Here is a 15553-nt window from a genome sequence, read left to right on the forward strand (position 1 = left end):
GCCCGTTCTCTAGCCTCTCGACTTCTTCGCTTCCCGGAGGCGGGAATCCCTTGGGTTCCGCCTCCCGAGCGCCCCACGTGGCGATAGAGAGTAGGCTGGTAGGGGCTCCAGTTGTGATGCTCTCCGATGGCAGGCTCGAGGCTGTTCGTTATGCAGTCTAGGTTCCTGTGACTCTACTCGTGGGGTGAGATATCTGTAAAGGCGCTAAAAGTGGAGCACCGTCCAATGGGCTTCCAGACGGTTCAGGGAGAGGAGGGAGGCCCCTGGATCTAGGGAATGAGGGGCACAAAGCTTGATAACTACATCTGAAACAGAAAGGTGTGCAGCACTTGAATGAGAGTTGCTGGAGACCCAAGGGGAAGTACCAGTTTCAGTTTGGCAATCTGGAAAGACTTCCCGGAGGAAGAGATGCCTGAGCAAGGCCTTGAATGAGAGGCAGGCAACATCTACAAGGAAAGGCCCTTGGAGTGCTGTGTAGACCTATTTGCATAAAAGGACCACAGTTGGGGGAAATCTAGCTCAGCTGGCCTCTCCCATCTTTAGGGCTGGCGCTCCCCGGAGCTGATTCGCCCAACCCCACACTGTCTGCTTCCTAGGCTGTTCCACCCACACCGAGTCTGTGCCCATTCCCATGCCGCAAGCCCAGTGGCTGCACCTAATCGTACCTCCTGTAAATGCAAGATCTCACTGGTGATCAATCCTCCCGCCACCTGCCACCTCTTAATCCGGTCTTGTCTAAACTTCCTAGGGTCATAGCAATCCCCTCCCTGCATGGCTCACCCTTTTGTCAGCTCTGGATTTCACCGTGTCCAGAGTATTCAAACACCTGAATCTGGAGCTCCTGTGGGGCAGGAAAGGAGCCCTGATTGCACAGTAGTTGCATGTTGGGCTGCTAACCCTCAAGGCCAGCAGTTTGAAACCACCAGGTGCTCCACGGCAGGAAGGCGGGTCTTTCTACGCTGGTAAACAACTACCGACTTGGAAACTCACAGGGGCAGTTCTACCCTGTCCTACAGCGTCACTAGAGCCAGATCAACTGGATGACAGTGATTTTGGTTGTGAGTTTTGGTGGGACAGGTTAGATTTCAAAGGCTTATCCTCTGAGACATCTCCTGCTTTTTTCTTCCCAGCCTGTTTGCCTACTTGCCTCTTTCTTGCCGGGAACTAGGGCAGAGACCTGGCCAGCCCAGACAGCTGAATTAGCCTGCAATTCTTAGACCTGAAACCTCCAATCCACTGTCCATCAGCCACTCAGGTCTTCCCTTGAACCATTAGCCTTAGAGAGAGCAGAGCTGTAAGAACTCCCCTGCTCCACTCGGCTACAGCCTGTCTGGGCTACAATCTCTACTTAAAACGGATCTGTGCTTTCCTCATCTTTGGAATGGCATGGAATTGCTGGAGAAAAAGACAAACATGCTATTTGATCTCCTTTTTCCACTCATGGCCATAAGCCCTCCATATTGTACTACAGGGCCTACGCAGTGCAATAAGTCCAGAAAAATAATAAAAGATATACTGGAAAATAAAACTAATGTACAGGGAACAGAATTGTGGATGTAAATAAATCCCAAAGAATCTACAGATGAATTAGAATGAGTGAACTTAGCAATTTTGTTGGACACAGGTAAATACATAAAAAAACAGTTGTACTATCTCTCTCTCTCTCTCTGCAGATATATATACACACAGGCTGCCATCCTGAATCCAGGCCACATGTATACCCCAATCCTTCCTCTTCCTATTGCATGTATACCTCTAGATTGTCCCCTCTCATTGCTGTATAACCTATAGTGTAGCCCCTTCCTGTGACATGTCTTTACCTGTAATTGGTGGGCTTACACTCCCCCCAAAGATATATAGGCCTGGGTTAGCAATAAAGATATCTCTCTTGGGCTCCCCTCTTGGCCTCTCATCGCCCCCCCCCCCCTCCTCTCCCATCCTCATTCCCCTCTTCCCTTCCCCCTCCCCCTCTCTCCATGTGGACCACCAAGTGAGGCTGAGGTGAGCATGCTACCATGAGGTGTGTCTGACTCCATTATTTCTGTCTCTCGTGCTCTTTATGATTTTACTATAATCTTTACTTATTCTTGCTGTCCAATTGCGCCTACTGGACCCGAGATGATGTGTTAGGGGCAGGATTCCCCTCGCACTCGATCAAGGCAGTTCTTCCCAAATTGGGAAGATTCAATGCAACTCCAAAAATCCCAGTGAAGTGTGTGTGTGTGTGTGTGTGTGTGTGTACAAGATATTTGACAAAGCAGATTCTAAAGTGTATGAGAGCCAAGAATACCCAAAATGGCCCAGGAGGGGGGGGAAATGGTAAAAGAGCAACTTCCTCTATTGTAATTTAACAAGAACCCAAACCACGTGGTGCTGGTGTGACGATAGACAGATCAAGGGAGCAAGGTTCAGAGACAGGCCAATGGATGTTTGCAGACTTGGATTTTGACAAGAGCTGTTTGAAAGGGTGGATTTTTCAATATTGGTTATTGGATCTGTTGGATATCCATTTAAGGGGGGAGATAAATGAACCCTATATTGTAAGGAAGTTGAGAGGCGCCAGAGACCAAATAAGTCGAATTAGAGCAAACAGGCTTTATTGGGGAGAAAGACCCAGCCTGGGCGAAGTCCCACGGTCCAGTGTCTGGGCCGGAGGAGTCGCACTGCAGGCTACAAAGGTGATGCTTATATATGAATAGGTATGTCCAGGTTTCTGGAATGTAAGGTGTCTTTCTGGTTCCGGGTGTATTCGTGCCGGGTGCAGAACGGTGGGCAAGAACAAAGCGGGCACTGAGCCAAATGGGCCGTGCACAAAACAGGCCATGAGTAAAAGAAAGAAAAAAAAACTTGCAAAAACTATGCAAAACATAGCGGGCTCTAGTCAGCTCCACAGGTGTGTGTGGGAGATTCAATGGCCACTTGCTGCTAGTTGTTTCAGCCAGCTCTGGTCAGCTCCGCATGGGTGGGGAGATTCAAGGTCACTTGCTGCTAGGAGCCAGCCTGGTATTGATCTGGCCATACATATATTCCATACCATCAACATAATCCTACATGGATTTAATAAAGACAATATAGACAGCTTCTAGAAAACTGAAATTCTTCATGACTTTAGAGCAGGCAAAGATTTTTTTTTTAACAGAATGCAAAGCATACCAGCCATCAAGGGAAATATCGATAAATAGCTTTACACTACAAATAAGACCATCTTTTCCTCAAAGACAACAATAGAGAGTGGGTGAAGATACTGTATTACGAAAATCCAAGGACTCACATGCTGAATACTTTCTACCAACGCATACAACAGAGTCCAACAGATGAAGGTAAACAAGCGGCCATCTAGCTCAAAGCAAAAAAGCCCACATGGAAGAAACACACCAGCCTGTGTGATCATGAGGTGTCAAAGGGATCAGGTATCAGGCATCAAAGAACAAAAAAATCAAATCATTGTGAATGAGGGAGAGTGCAGATTGGGGACCCAAGACCCATCTGTTGGCAACTGTACATCCCTTACAGAAGGGTTGCGGGAAGGAGACAAGCCAGTTAGGGTGCAGTGTAGCAACGATGAAACATACAACTTCCCTCTAGTTCCTAAATGCTTCCTGCCCCCTCCCCCAATATAATGATCCCAATTCTGCCTTACAAATCTGGCTAGACCAGAGGATGTACACTAGTACCAATAGGAACTGGAAACACAGGGAATCCAGGACAGATGATCCCTTCAGAACCAGTAGTGAGAGTGGCGATACCAGGAGGGTGGAGGGAGGATGGGGTGGAAAAGGGGAACTGATCACATGGATTTACATATAACCTCCTCCCTGGGGGATGGACAACTGAAAAGTGGGTGAAGGGAGACATCGGACAGTGTGAGATATGACAAAATAATAATTTATAAATTATCAAGGGTTCATGAGAGAGGGAAGACCGGGGAGGGAGGGGAAAAGTGAATTAATACTAAGGGCTTATGTAGAAAGCAAATGTTTTGAGAATGATGATGGCAACAAAGGTACAAATGTGCTCGACACAATGGATGGATGTATGGATTGTGATAAGAGTTGTAGGAGCCCCCCAATATGATTTTTTAAAAACCCAACAGATGAATGAGGGAGATTTGAACAGACACGTCCACAAGAGGTTAGCCATCGGATCAAGAAATGAGTGGAAAGGTGCTCTACCTTTCATCATCAGGGAAATGCAAATCTAAAAGCAAATGCCACTACACTGCCATCAGAATGAGAAACCACGGCAACATGACACACAATACCAGGTTTCTGCAGCTATGGAGCAACTGGGACTGCTGGAGGAGGGCAGACACTTTGGAAAGCTGAATTACCCTAAGCAGGTGCGGCTGGTGGTACCAGCACCTTTAAGGGTCCATTTCTAGCCCAGAGGCCAGTCCAAGCCCCCAGCCTTGCAGCCCCTGACTTGCAGCCCCAACAAAAATCTCTAGTTTTCTCAACCCGTCAAGCACGTTGCCTTAGTTTTTGCTGAGTGGCTCAGCGTACTTTCCCATGCTTTCCCTTACCTAGGCGCGCACGCCCCAAGTCTACCATCCTTCTGAGCAGCCAGAGAGGTCCCCTCAAAGACCGTTGCCTCCCTGAGAAGAATCCTCCACCGAAGTATGATTTGCATTGTGAAACCACTGCTGTGGGAGTTGGTGGTGGTGGTGGGGGTCTGGAGCCCCCACATGGCTTCTAAAACTATGCAAACCTGCAGAAGTGGGCAGGGGCTTCTGGTCCTCCTGCCCAGGAGCCTGTGCCAACACTGGGAGAGTTGGTGTAGCCTTGCTCCAAGGTGTGTGCCTCCTGGTGGGCAAAAGGAAGGACAGGGCACTCACTGGAGGCTGTCAAGTGTCTACCTCCGCTCCCTGGGGGCCTATGCTTTTCCCTGAATTACCCTGCCTTGTGAAGAACTGGATGGTGTGAAAGCCCTCCAGGATGGAAAGTGACAGGTTATGCGCCCTCCCACCCAGTTTTGCTGTGTGCACCCTTGAGCTGACTCCCAGTCACAGCAACAGGGAAGTGCTGCCCCACAGGGTTTCCCACACTACAGTCTTCACAGGGGCAGCTCACCAAGAGCAGTTGCTGGAATCAAACTGCTCACCACCTGGCTAGCAGTTGAGCCCTTAAGCACCAGAGCTCCTGATCCACAGAGCTTTACAGGGAGCTTAAATGGTTTTCGCCGACTCCTGGGGTCCAGGTGAGCCTGAGAGCTTCGTCGTCTGAAGCAGTCACTGCCTCTCAAGAGCCTCCTGTGTTCAGTCCCAAGTTGAACAGTTCCTTGCTCAATGCTCCCACCTTGCTTCCCGGGGACCTGTTCTAGGCGGGGCCTGAGCCCCAGCGCTGGTGACCCAGTTCCTTACACAGATTTCTTCCAGACTTTCCGGCTTGGAATTAGTATTAATTTTGGGCGTGTGATGATAGTAACTCAACTCACTGCCCATGGAGTTGAAGCCGACCTCTCGGGCCTATAGGATGGGGTGGAACGCCACCCCTGAGACTGGCTCTCCAGGGGAGGAGGAATTCCGCCTCATGATGACAGCGAGGTTGTGGCTCATGGACGAGTATCACTGATGAAAGCTGCTTGATTGGTGCTGCCTGAGTCCCGACTCTCTGCCCCACCTAGTGAGAGCCCGTGGGAGGCCAGGGCTAGGGGGAGGGCTGCTGCACTGAGGAGCTAGGAAGGATGGTAAGGTTTCAACAGGGGAGCTAGCAAGGCATTTAAGGCAGAAAGATGTATGCAAAACCTGGAGGTGGGCAGACATAAATGTCTGCACGGGGCTCAGGGACTAGAGTGTAAGGAGCCTTCAAGGTGAGACCTGTTGGGGTACCACCTCCATCTCTGGCTGGATCACACAGAGCAGGTCCAGTGACAGGGTTCTGAGGCCCCACCGTCCCTGCCCGTCCTCTCAGCCAGCCAAGATCGCATGAAGAGGGCTGTTTTCAGGTGCCTGTGGTTTATTTCCAAAGGTAAGATGCAGCACATAGGAAAATACACATGGCTTTTCAGTCGACATTTTCACAGAGAAAATAGATTCTGTCATTGGCTCTTTTCGGGATGTCATCCTATCCTGGGAGGCTTCAGGATGGATGGTCTGCCCCCAAGATCCCACTGTCAAAGTGGCAACTTGGCCAAGGCCCCTGGCAGGCAGCAGGGAGGAGAGTGAGGGGCAGCAACTCCCACAGGGAGACGGGAGCACACGAGCAGGACTCACTGCAAAGCTAAGGCAAAGAACATTGCTGGTGGGAGGGGCCTCCCACCCCCACCCCGAGGACATGGCTTGCTGTGGCCAGGCGGAGGGTGGGTAGGGCTGGCCAGCTTGGAGCAGCAGTAGCAGGATCTTGTGTGCGTGTGTTTGGGGCGCATGCTGAAGGGGCAGCCTACTAGGGGACGGAGGGGCTTTAGTTCGCACACTGCCCCCGCCCAGCACAGCTCCCAAATCATGGTCCCCAAACCCATGTTTGGCCCTTCCAAGCATCAGCCCCAGTTTGGTTGCTCAGGGAGGGCCCTTCCACCACCTTCTCCCTGCATACAGTCAGTGCAAAACCTTCTTGGGACCAAGCCCCAAAGTCCCCCCCCACCCCTGCCCCAAGGCTGCAGGGAATGGAGGCAGAGGGGGCGCTAGCTAGGGGTCTCGCCCAGAACTGGGAACTCCTTGCACATCTCTTGGACAATCATGCGGTCCATCTGGCACTGGGGTGAGGCTTCCTCCTCGGCCAGGATGCGGCGCAGCGTGGCCTGCAGGTCTGGCAGTCGGTGGCGGTGCTGCAGGTAGGGTGTGGAGCGGACCATGGCGTGCATCAGGGAGAGGTATTCCATGCGCAACTGTGGGGAGAGCAGGCCAACTCAGGTGGGACCTGCCATTGCCAAGCAGGGACAGGCCACACTACTGTCCCAGGACAGCCAACATGGATCCCAGGGCCGTGGAGCAGCTGAAACCACGGAACTCCTGGGCTGGCTGCAACCCTGGCACTCAGAATGTGCCCGGCATGGACTTGGACCTCAAGAACTGCTGGCTCTGAGAGGTAGCAAGGCCTGGCCATCATTTAATGTCGGGGTCCCTGAGGTGCTGCTGTGTGTCGGTCAATGGTCCTCTGCTTCTCACTTGATGGGAAAATGCACCATCGCCAGGGCTTCAAGTATTGCCCAAGTCCCACCTCTGGCCAGGGGCACCCTGGGAGGGCATCCTGCTGCCCACTTGTATCTCGGAGAATTTCAACTGAGGCCAGCTGGAGGCTTCCTCATGCTCTCTGTGTGCAGGGATCGCTGCTGCTGTTCATAACCAACAGCACAGCCAGAAGCCCCGAAGTCCTCGCAGCCCCTCTCCCCTCACCTAGATCCAATCCCCCCTCGATGGCCTGGCCACTTGGTTGAAGGCATCCTCCAGCCTCTCCAAAGTCCCCACTCCCACCTATGGCTCCTACAACTCCACACCCAAGCTCCTCCTTGTCCCCACTAGCACCTCCAGTCCACTGCCCCCCACTTTCACCATCTCTCATTGCGCTTTCTCCTAGACCAGATGAACCCATGGCAAGGCCTGCTTTAGACAGCAAGCATCGCCCCGCAAACTTCCATCCTGGTCAGACTAAGGCCCTTGTCCATCCAGGGCCGGTGTTGGAGGAGCCCACAGCGACAGACAGCGCGTGCCACAGGCCCAACCTGGCCTTGCCTGCAAACCGCAGATGGACGGCCAACGCTGCTGGACACCCGCAGTGCGCACTGCAGCTGCTCCCCGACCTCATTCCCCTTTCCCAAACCAGAACTTCCTGACTGGGTGGGTGGGTTCTTGCTTCCTGGAGAAACTGAAGGAATCTTTGAGAAAGCCACCTCTGTCTGAGCCAGCTGCCCTGGCTCCCAGCAGGGCCTTCTCACCCACCAGGCCTGGCCCCTGTCAGCTATCACTCTGCCACGCCCATTGACCAGGGGCACCAACATCTCCCCCGCTGCAAGCACCCTCCACTTTTTCTGCTCCCCTTAGAGCAAAAGTCACAATAGGAGTTTCCACGGGTGCCACCCCCACTGCAAACTCCATTATGGCGTGGGGCCACTAATTGCAGCTCCTGTGCAGGGAGCTGCAGTCCGGGAAGCTCACAGGGGCAGTGCTACACTGTGCTATTGGGTGGGAGTCAACTCCGTGCCAGTGGGTTTTCCCCTCTCCCCTCCTGACTTCAGTCCCGCAGCCCCCTGCACCCCATCTCTGCCTCCCTTTGCCTACTCATGGTCACATGCTTCCTGCTGATGGCGCACTTCTGTAGGGCAGCTCTCAAAGGCACCTCACTCCGCGAGCCTGGTCTGGCTGCCTCCAGATCTGGTGCACATGATCTTAATCTGGATATGTTCGAATCCCCCCTCTCGCTCCGCTTCCCCTTCAGTCATCTGCACCTCCGCCGCAATTGCTCAGTACAATTTCCGGGGCCTGCTGGACGCTCCCTTCTCCCTAGGCGGCCTGTGCCCTGACTGATCCCTGCTTCTAATCCTCCCTGAAGCCAGGCCGCTGCCCATGGGGCCTTCCCCAGGGCAGCTCCTTCCACCACATGCGGAGCTGCGTCTCAACATCCCATCTCTGCACGCCTGGCCTCCGAGGGGGAAGCGAGCTCCATACTCCCGACACCCTGCCTCCCTGATGGCTGGCTCCTTTGGGTCTTGGCATAACTGTCACCTGGCTTCTGAACCCACCTGATCCTGCAGCACTCCCTGCCCCCCCCCACCCTGTACCCGCCTGCCACCTCTGCTTGTTCCATTCCCACGTGGCGCCTGGCCCACCGGCCCACAGCCCCTTGGGCACCTTGTCTCCAGGGGACAGGTCGGCGAGGAGCCGCACGGTGATGTCGATGAGCGCCATCATGTCCGTGTGGTAAAAGATGGCAGCCGTGGCGGGGCTGGCGAACACGTCCTGCAGGAACTTGAGGATGGAGTGCGGTGGCTGCGGCTCGTGCTTGAAGATGCGCACGGGGTCATCTAGGGGGCAGAGGTCACCGGGGTCAGGGTAGTTCCCCAAGAGGCCCTCCTCCAGTCACCCCAAGGGATCTTGGGGACCATGCAGTCACAGGCATTGAGGTGGCACCTAGGGCCGTCTGGGCCCCTCACCTCCTCTGTTGAGCAGCAGCAGCAGCTTCTCTGAGAAGACCTTGACATTGGCGTGTCTGCTCAGGGCAGCCATGATGACGTTCTGGTCAGGGGCTGAGGATGCACAGGGCATGAGACTACAGTTCCCCATGAGCTCGCCACCCCCTCCCCTCCTCTCCCCTGCCCTCACCTGGAAGGTGCAGGTTGAGAGCCAGCAGCAGGTTCACGCAGAGGTCCGGCAGCTGCTCCGCTGTGTCCAAGGGCAGCCCGTCCTCCACTACGCTGAGCAGGAACTGGGCGAAGGGTGTGCCCAGGTGGTCTGGGAGGGGGGCACACAGGGGTCTGCTCTCTCCACCCCACGCCACCCGGCCTCCCTGGGCATGTCGGCCGGTTGTTCCCATTGGGCTGGCTGTGGGTGGGCACCCTTCTTACCGTAGTGTGCGTACGGCACTGCCTCGCCCATGGAGAAGACCATGGTTAGGATCAGGGCGGAGTAGCAGAGCTTCTGGTGATCTGGGCGGCAAGGCAGGCAGGTAGGCAGTCAGTGGCCCCAGCCCTAGAGGGACCCCCCCACACATGGGCAGGAATGCCGTCCCACCTTGCGTGTCCGTCTGCATGTCCCGAGCCAGCTCCACGGGCAGCACAGAGGACACGAGTGTGGAGATGATGGCTGCATCCAGGCTGCACATGGCCCCGAAGCACTTGAGCAGTAGCAGCCGTAGGGACACCCGGTGCTCCTGGCGGGGGGAACCCTGTGTGTTCGGCACTGGCCCCCCATTCCACCCACTCCCTTGCCTGGGTGCCTCTGGGCCCTCCCCTCAGCCACACACACACCATTTGGTAATAGGCCACCAAGGCCAGGACGGACTCAAACCCGTTCCTCTTGCACATTTTCTTGCAAACTTCAGGGTCTGCATCAGTCTGTGGGAAGGAGGAGAGTGATTGGGGGTGGGAAGGAGTGCTAAGCGGAGATCCCCAGCACCCCGCGCCCCCCTCCCGCACCAGAATGTGCAGTAGCTCCTCCAGATAGCAGCGGATGACGCCCTCGTCTTCATACAGGGCCCAGCTGCGCTGCTGGGCATCGTCCTTCCTGCGGGCCAGGTCAGCGAAGATCACCTCCAGCCGCTGCTGGTCGTGGCAGACCTGCCCCGAGGGCAGGGCTGCGCTCAGGTCCTGCAGGGAGAGTCAGGGCTCAGCACACTCTCTTCCTGCCACTCCACTTCTGACCTGGACCCGTGGGTCTGGACCCTGCGAGCGCAAGCCCTTCAAGGCTCACAGCTGGAGAGGGCGATGGGCCGGACTCTAAGGTCTCAGGCAGCAGCTCCTGGCTAGCCTCAGGTGAGGGTTGCCCTGGTTAGTGTTCCAGGAATCATGAGGGGGCAGGACCTTGGCTTTCCGCCGTAGGTCCAACACCCCCCCACCACACACATACACACATTGCTACTTACACTACTCCCATCAAGCTCCCCATACAAACTGGCTCTTGGTGGCTGACCCAGTTCTGAAGCACCTCCTCGTGACAGCCCCAAGGCCTGACCTCAATGACCTCTTTGTCAGAGCTCTGCAGGAGCTACACCAGCGACAGTGATTTACCTCCCGCCCCAACCAAACCAAACCACACTCACGGCCATGGAGTCGCAGTGGCCCTAAAGGACAGGGTAGAACTGCCCCTACGATTTCCCCAGACTGGAACTGCTTGCTGGAGTAGAGAGCCCTGCCTTTCTCCCTCTGAGTGGCTGGTAGCTTCAAATTGCTGACCTTGCATGCAGATCACAGCTCAACATGTAACCACAACATCCCTGGGTGCCTCCTCTCCGAGGGCGGCCACACACCCAGTCACTGCCTGAGTGACAGTGACTTCATTCCAAACACAGTGGCCACCAGGCCCGCTGCCCACCATGCCCAGCAAAGGGCACCCACTGGGCAGTCGCCCTTCATGCCCGAAACCAGAGCAGGAGTTAGCAGGCATGGAGGGGGGCCCTGTGCCTCCCAGTCCTGCTCCCTGACCAGTGCCCCGGCCTAACACCCTCACAGCAGAGTCAGCAGCCAGGTCTCCGTGACAGCTCCTGAAGCACCTATTTCTCTCCGAGGCCCAGGCCACAGGCATTGGCCTCACTCAGACAGGGCCCCGGCCATCCTCACCTTCCCGGGTCTCCTCTCCCCCACTCTGGCTCCAGCACCCCCCATGGGCTAGCCAGGATGGCTGCCTGCTGCCTGTAAACCCGGCTTGGCCCAGACTCATGGCCCCTTCCAGCTGAGCCTCTGCCTGGCACACCTTGCCACCTCAGCCCTGCAGGGCTTGGCTCAAAGGCCCCAAGTGCCCGGCAAGGGCCAGTCCCAGAGCTGGAGTGAACAGGAGCTTGCCTAGTCAAGGCTGGCAGCCCTCAGGAGGGTGGGGGTGGGGTGTGCCCCTCACCTTGCCCTCCACGAGCGAGAGGAGGACCTGCTCCATGACAGGGGAGGTGACCGGCACGGCAGCCTGGATGTGACCCACCACAACGCCGATGGCCACGCGGCACAGCTCGTGGCTCAGGCCGGTGTTTCTCCGAACCAGCTCCATTAGCTCTGCCCCGATGCTCTTCGGCACGGCCAACTCGGTCACTGCCTTCTCCTCGGTGGGCCCCAGGTTCAGCGATTCCAGGGCCACCGGCTCCTCAGTGGTCACGGATGTGCCCACTGTCACCTCCTCTGCCGGGGGCTCAGGGGTTGGCACCTTGAGTGAAGGGGACTGGGACTTGTCCTGGGAAGTAGTGGTGTGGGCACCTCGGCGAGGCACTGGCGGGGGCGTGGGTGAGCAGCTGGTGCCCGTCTCAGAGGGGCTAGAGCCGGTGTAGAGCGTGTCCAGGGAGGTGCTGCTGACCGAGGAACCACTGGACACGGAGCTGGCCCCTGCGGGCGTGAGGGTGCGGCTGCCTGTGGGCAGAGAGAGGAGGCCCTGGTGGGGCAGCCCCAGGGCCTCCTGCCCCAGCCCTGTCTCCCACCCAGCCCAGTGTTCCCAGGCACGCCAACACAGCCGTGTCCTATCCTTCCCCCATGGCACCGACACTGGTCCAGCAGTCGCTCCGGCACACGGGTCCCCTGCGTCCCCTACCCCTGCAGTTTTCTCACCACTCCCCAAGGCCACCAGAGCCTCTCGGTCCCGGCGCTTCACAGGTGGAGGTGGCGTGGTGGGTGCCGCTCGGCGAGGCTGAGGCGGGATCTGGGAGGGCAGAGAAGGTCTGGGTGTTGGACTGGCTGGGCCCTGACCCGAGTAAGTACCCTTCAAGCCTCTGGACAAAGCCTTCAGCACCTGCCCTTCCCTGATGCCCTCTCCACGTACCTGGTAGAAGCCTCCATCGGCCCCCACATACTCTGAGCTGGGCAGGCTGTGCTGCCGCTCAAAGCCGGTGCGACACACCCCATTGGGCTGCCGGGCGGCGGCAGCAGCAGTGTCCAAATGGTGGTCGCTGGTGGACTGGGTCAGGCCTGCGGGGCTAGAGGCCGAGGGGCCTCTGCGGGACAAGGTCTCCTTCCGGTGGTAGATCAGCTTCCTGTTGGAGGGGGGGTACACCTCACAACTCAAATGCTCCCTGTGGGATGCTGGGCTCCTGTGTCCTCCCCCCACCACCCACTGCCATGCTCCTTGGGTGATGCCCCCCTTCGCCCACTCACTGGAGGACCCCGCGCTGCTCCAGGCTATACTTGCCACCGTCCCGCATGGCAGCATTGTGCACGGCCTCAATGGCCCGGTCGATGGCCTGCAGGACATCCTGTTCCAGGCCCTGCGGAGACCAGGATGGGTGGTTAGACCAGGAGCCAAGCGGGGTGGGGGTGCTTAGCCCAGGAGGGAGCCTAGGAAGATGGGGTGCTCCTCAGTGAGAGCCTGGAGAGCAGCACTGGGGAGGGGCAGGAGTTTCTCAAACTGTCACTGGAGCAGTGGCCCAGGGGTGCCCTTCTACATATGGGGGCTCCCCACTCAGGATTAGAATTCTCAGCTAAGATATCTCTGAACACCAGGGGCCTATAGAGAAACCAGCGCCTAGGGGCCTCTGTGAGAGGCTACAGTGGGGGTGGGGGACACCGGCTCCGACTGGGCTCCCAGCCCAGGCCAAGGCGTCGAGCAGGAAGCCTCTTGTCTAAACCCTTAATAAATCACTCTGGAGCTCCTGGACCCTTCACAAGACAAGGTCACCCTCTAGAACAGCCTGCCACAGGGCTCTAGCAGACCCTGGCGCTGCAGAGTGGTGGAAGGACCTCCCTTCCCTTTCCCGGTGGCCGGTCCTCCTCCCCCACCCACACTGTCCAAGGACTCCTCCAGCCCTGCCCGGGAAGCTGCAATTCTGTTTCTGGCCAAGGACGGATGTGAGAATAAAGCCTGGGTCCTGATCTTCCCAGTCCCCCAGGGGTCCAATCTTACCAGGCTTGCCCAGTAATGGCAGAGGTGGGGTGGGATGGGGTGGGGCCAGGACCTGGGAGCTGGGGGAACAACTGCGATCATTCCTCTCATGTCCCTGGCACATCCAGGCCATTAAGCTACAAAGGAGTCTCCGAGGGGTGGCCACCCGTCAGAGCAAGTCTGTAAAGCTTCCCTGGGGCACAGACAGACGTGGAGGTCAGCTGAGCTCTCCTGTGCTGTGGGATGTGCCAGAAGGCAGGGAGAAGACAGAAAGGCAGACACACACACACACACACACACACACACACACACACACGGAGAAAGATACAGAGACTCAGAAGAGAGAGACTGAGGGCAACAACGCAGAAAGAAATGGAGTGACTGAGACAGAGATGGAAGTGCGCACACGCACACATACACACACACCAAGTCGCAATGGCAGAGAACTACTGAGTCAGGGTGGGCGACTGAGGGGAATATGCAGAAAGAAACCAGGAAAGACACGGACAGAGAGAGACGGGGTGGGCAGAAGGTTCAATCCCACTGGCTCTACTGGGGGGAGGGCCCTCACAGGCCCAGCAGAGAAAGAGGCAGACATTTGCTCAGGAACCTCCAACAAGCACAGAGCCCCCATGGCCCCTGTTACTCCTAGAAAAAAAGCACCCATCCCATCCCCTTGAGTGGGTATCCAAATATATAGCCTGTTATTTTTGTCCCAACTGGGCTGGGCCCAGTCAGGATGCTTGCTAGGGACTACCAGGGGGTGGAGTGTCTCACACTTGTCCCCCCACACCCTGGCGTTAGAATAGACCAGCTGCAGACACCCCCCTAACCCCTGCAGCAGGCGACTCCTGGAGAAACAGAAGGAAAGAGGGCAGTGACAAGACCAGGGGTAGCCCTTGGGGTAACGGCCTCTGGACACTGGGAACAGCCTCCACTGCAGACTGGGGACAGGAAGGGGTGGATCCCCCAGCTGCAGAGGATGAAAGCCCAAGAATTCAGGGCTGAAGTCACAATTGGCTGCTTGCTTGGTTTAAAGAGAGTTGGGGGTTTGGAGAAGTGCTCCAGGGTGGCTGAGAGAAAAGCAGAGACACTGGGGTCCCAAGGCTTAAGATCACCTAGAGTATGTGTGTATGTGTGTCTGTCTATGACTCCAGGGTCCAAGGAGGGGATTGAGGGTGGAAGGCAAGGATCCTGGTGATTAGGGAAAGGGCATATTAAAAGCCTGGGATCTTAGAGGTCTGAGGAACTGTCCGAAATTTGGTAGGCCCAGCTCGTGAATCCAATCCGGATGAGGGTTCAGATATTGGGTCCCAAATAATCTATGGGGGCCTGGGGCCCCAGTCGTCGGGGTCCCAGCGCTAAGCTCTGGTAGGTCTAGCCTTCAGAGTGGGCAAAGGATCTGTTCTCTGGTGAGGGGCTGTGGCTCCGGGGTCCCAGTCCTGGAGGCGTGGGGGCCTGGGGGTCTTAGGGTAAGGTTTTCAAACTCCTTGTTTGCCGGCGGTTTGGGCCTCGGCTTTTCCAGGGGGCCTGGGCTGCCGGGGTGGGTCCCGTGGGTGTGTGACAGGGGCCCGGTCTCGCGAGCGCGGAGGCTGGGCCCAGGAGAGCACACTCACCTGCAGGCGGCGCAGGTAGGCGGGTGGCACGTAGCCGGTCTCGCCGCTGCGCGCTCGCGCCGCCAGCCACCAGTGCGCGCTACTGCGCTCCAGAACCAAGAAGGTCTCGCCCGCGGAGAATGGCAGAGCATTTGGCTCTGCCGAGCGGAACGCGTACAGCGCGCGGTACATGGGGACAGGAGAGGCCGCGCCGGGAACAGGGAAGGCGGCAGGCGCTACGGAGGCAGGACGCCAGGACGCCAGGCCCGGAGCGCCGCGCCGCGCCGCGCTCGCCCCGCCCCGTGACACCACGCGTGCGCGCGCGCGCCCGCCGCAGCCTCGCCCCGAGAGTGTCGGCCCACGCGCGGAAGCGCAGCGCCCCCTGGCGGCCACAACAGGCGTGGCGCGGCTCCTGATTCCGCCACTCTCAGGCAGGCGCGGACCTCGCGGACTACCTGGGTCCTAGCATCCTCCCCTGGACATCCTGGCTTCTGGGCTTCCCAAGCCTAACCCTCAACTC

At 57.3% G+C, this 15553-nt stretch overlaps 1 protein-coding gene across 1 annotated transcript; it reads right to left on the reverse strand.

Moving 5' to 3' along the window:
* Positions 1-5946: 5946 nt before the first annotated feature.
* Positions 5947-15312, reverse strand: NCKIPSD (NCK interacting protein with SH3 domain). Its single transcript, XM_075547310.1, has 13 exons — positions 15055-15312; positions 12715-12824; positions 12383-12593; positions 12172-12262; positions 11480-11976; positions 10066-10236; positions 9898-9984; positions 9662-9800; positions 9496-9576; positions 9254-9382; positions 9085-9177; positions 8783-8955; positions 5947-6822 (listed from the first exon to the last, which is right to left on the reverse strand). The coding sequence occupies exons 1-13, from the start codon at positions 15223-15225 to the stop codon at positions 6619-6621; spliced, it is 2157 nt and encodes a 718-aa protein (XP_075403425.1). The 5' UTR covers positions 15226-15312; the 3' UTR covers positions 5947-6618.
* Positions 15313-15553: the final 241 nt, after the last annotated feature.

Source organism: Tenrec ecaudatus, chromosome 4 (genome assembly GCF_050624435.1).
Source record: "Tenrec ecaudatus isolate mTenEca1 chromosome 4, mTenEca1.hap1, whole genome shotgun sequence".
NCBI classification, from domain to species: domain Eukaryota; kingdom Metazoa; phylum Chordata; class Mammalia; order Afrosoricida; family Tenrecidae; genus Tenrec; species Tenrec ecaudatus.

Excerpts from the sequence above, each read along its gene's own strand:
- NCKIPSD (XM_075547310.1), bottom strand. The coding sequence starts at position 15,225 with ATGTACCGCGCGCTGTACGCGTTCCGCTCGGCAGAGCCAAATGCTCTG. Across the intron at positions 12,594-12,714 it reads GAGCAGCGCGGGGTCCTCCA|GAAGCTGATCTACCACCGGA; the intron begins GTGAGTGGGCGA and ends CCCCTCCAACAG. Across the intron at positions 8,956-9,084 it reads GCTGCTGCTCAACAGAGGAG|ATGACCCCGTGCGCATCTTC; the intron begins GTGAGGGGCCCA and ends TCTGCCCCCTAG.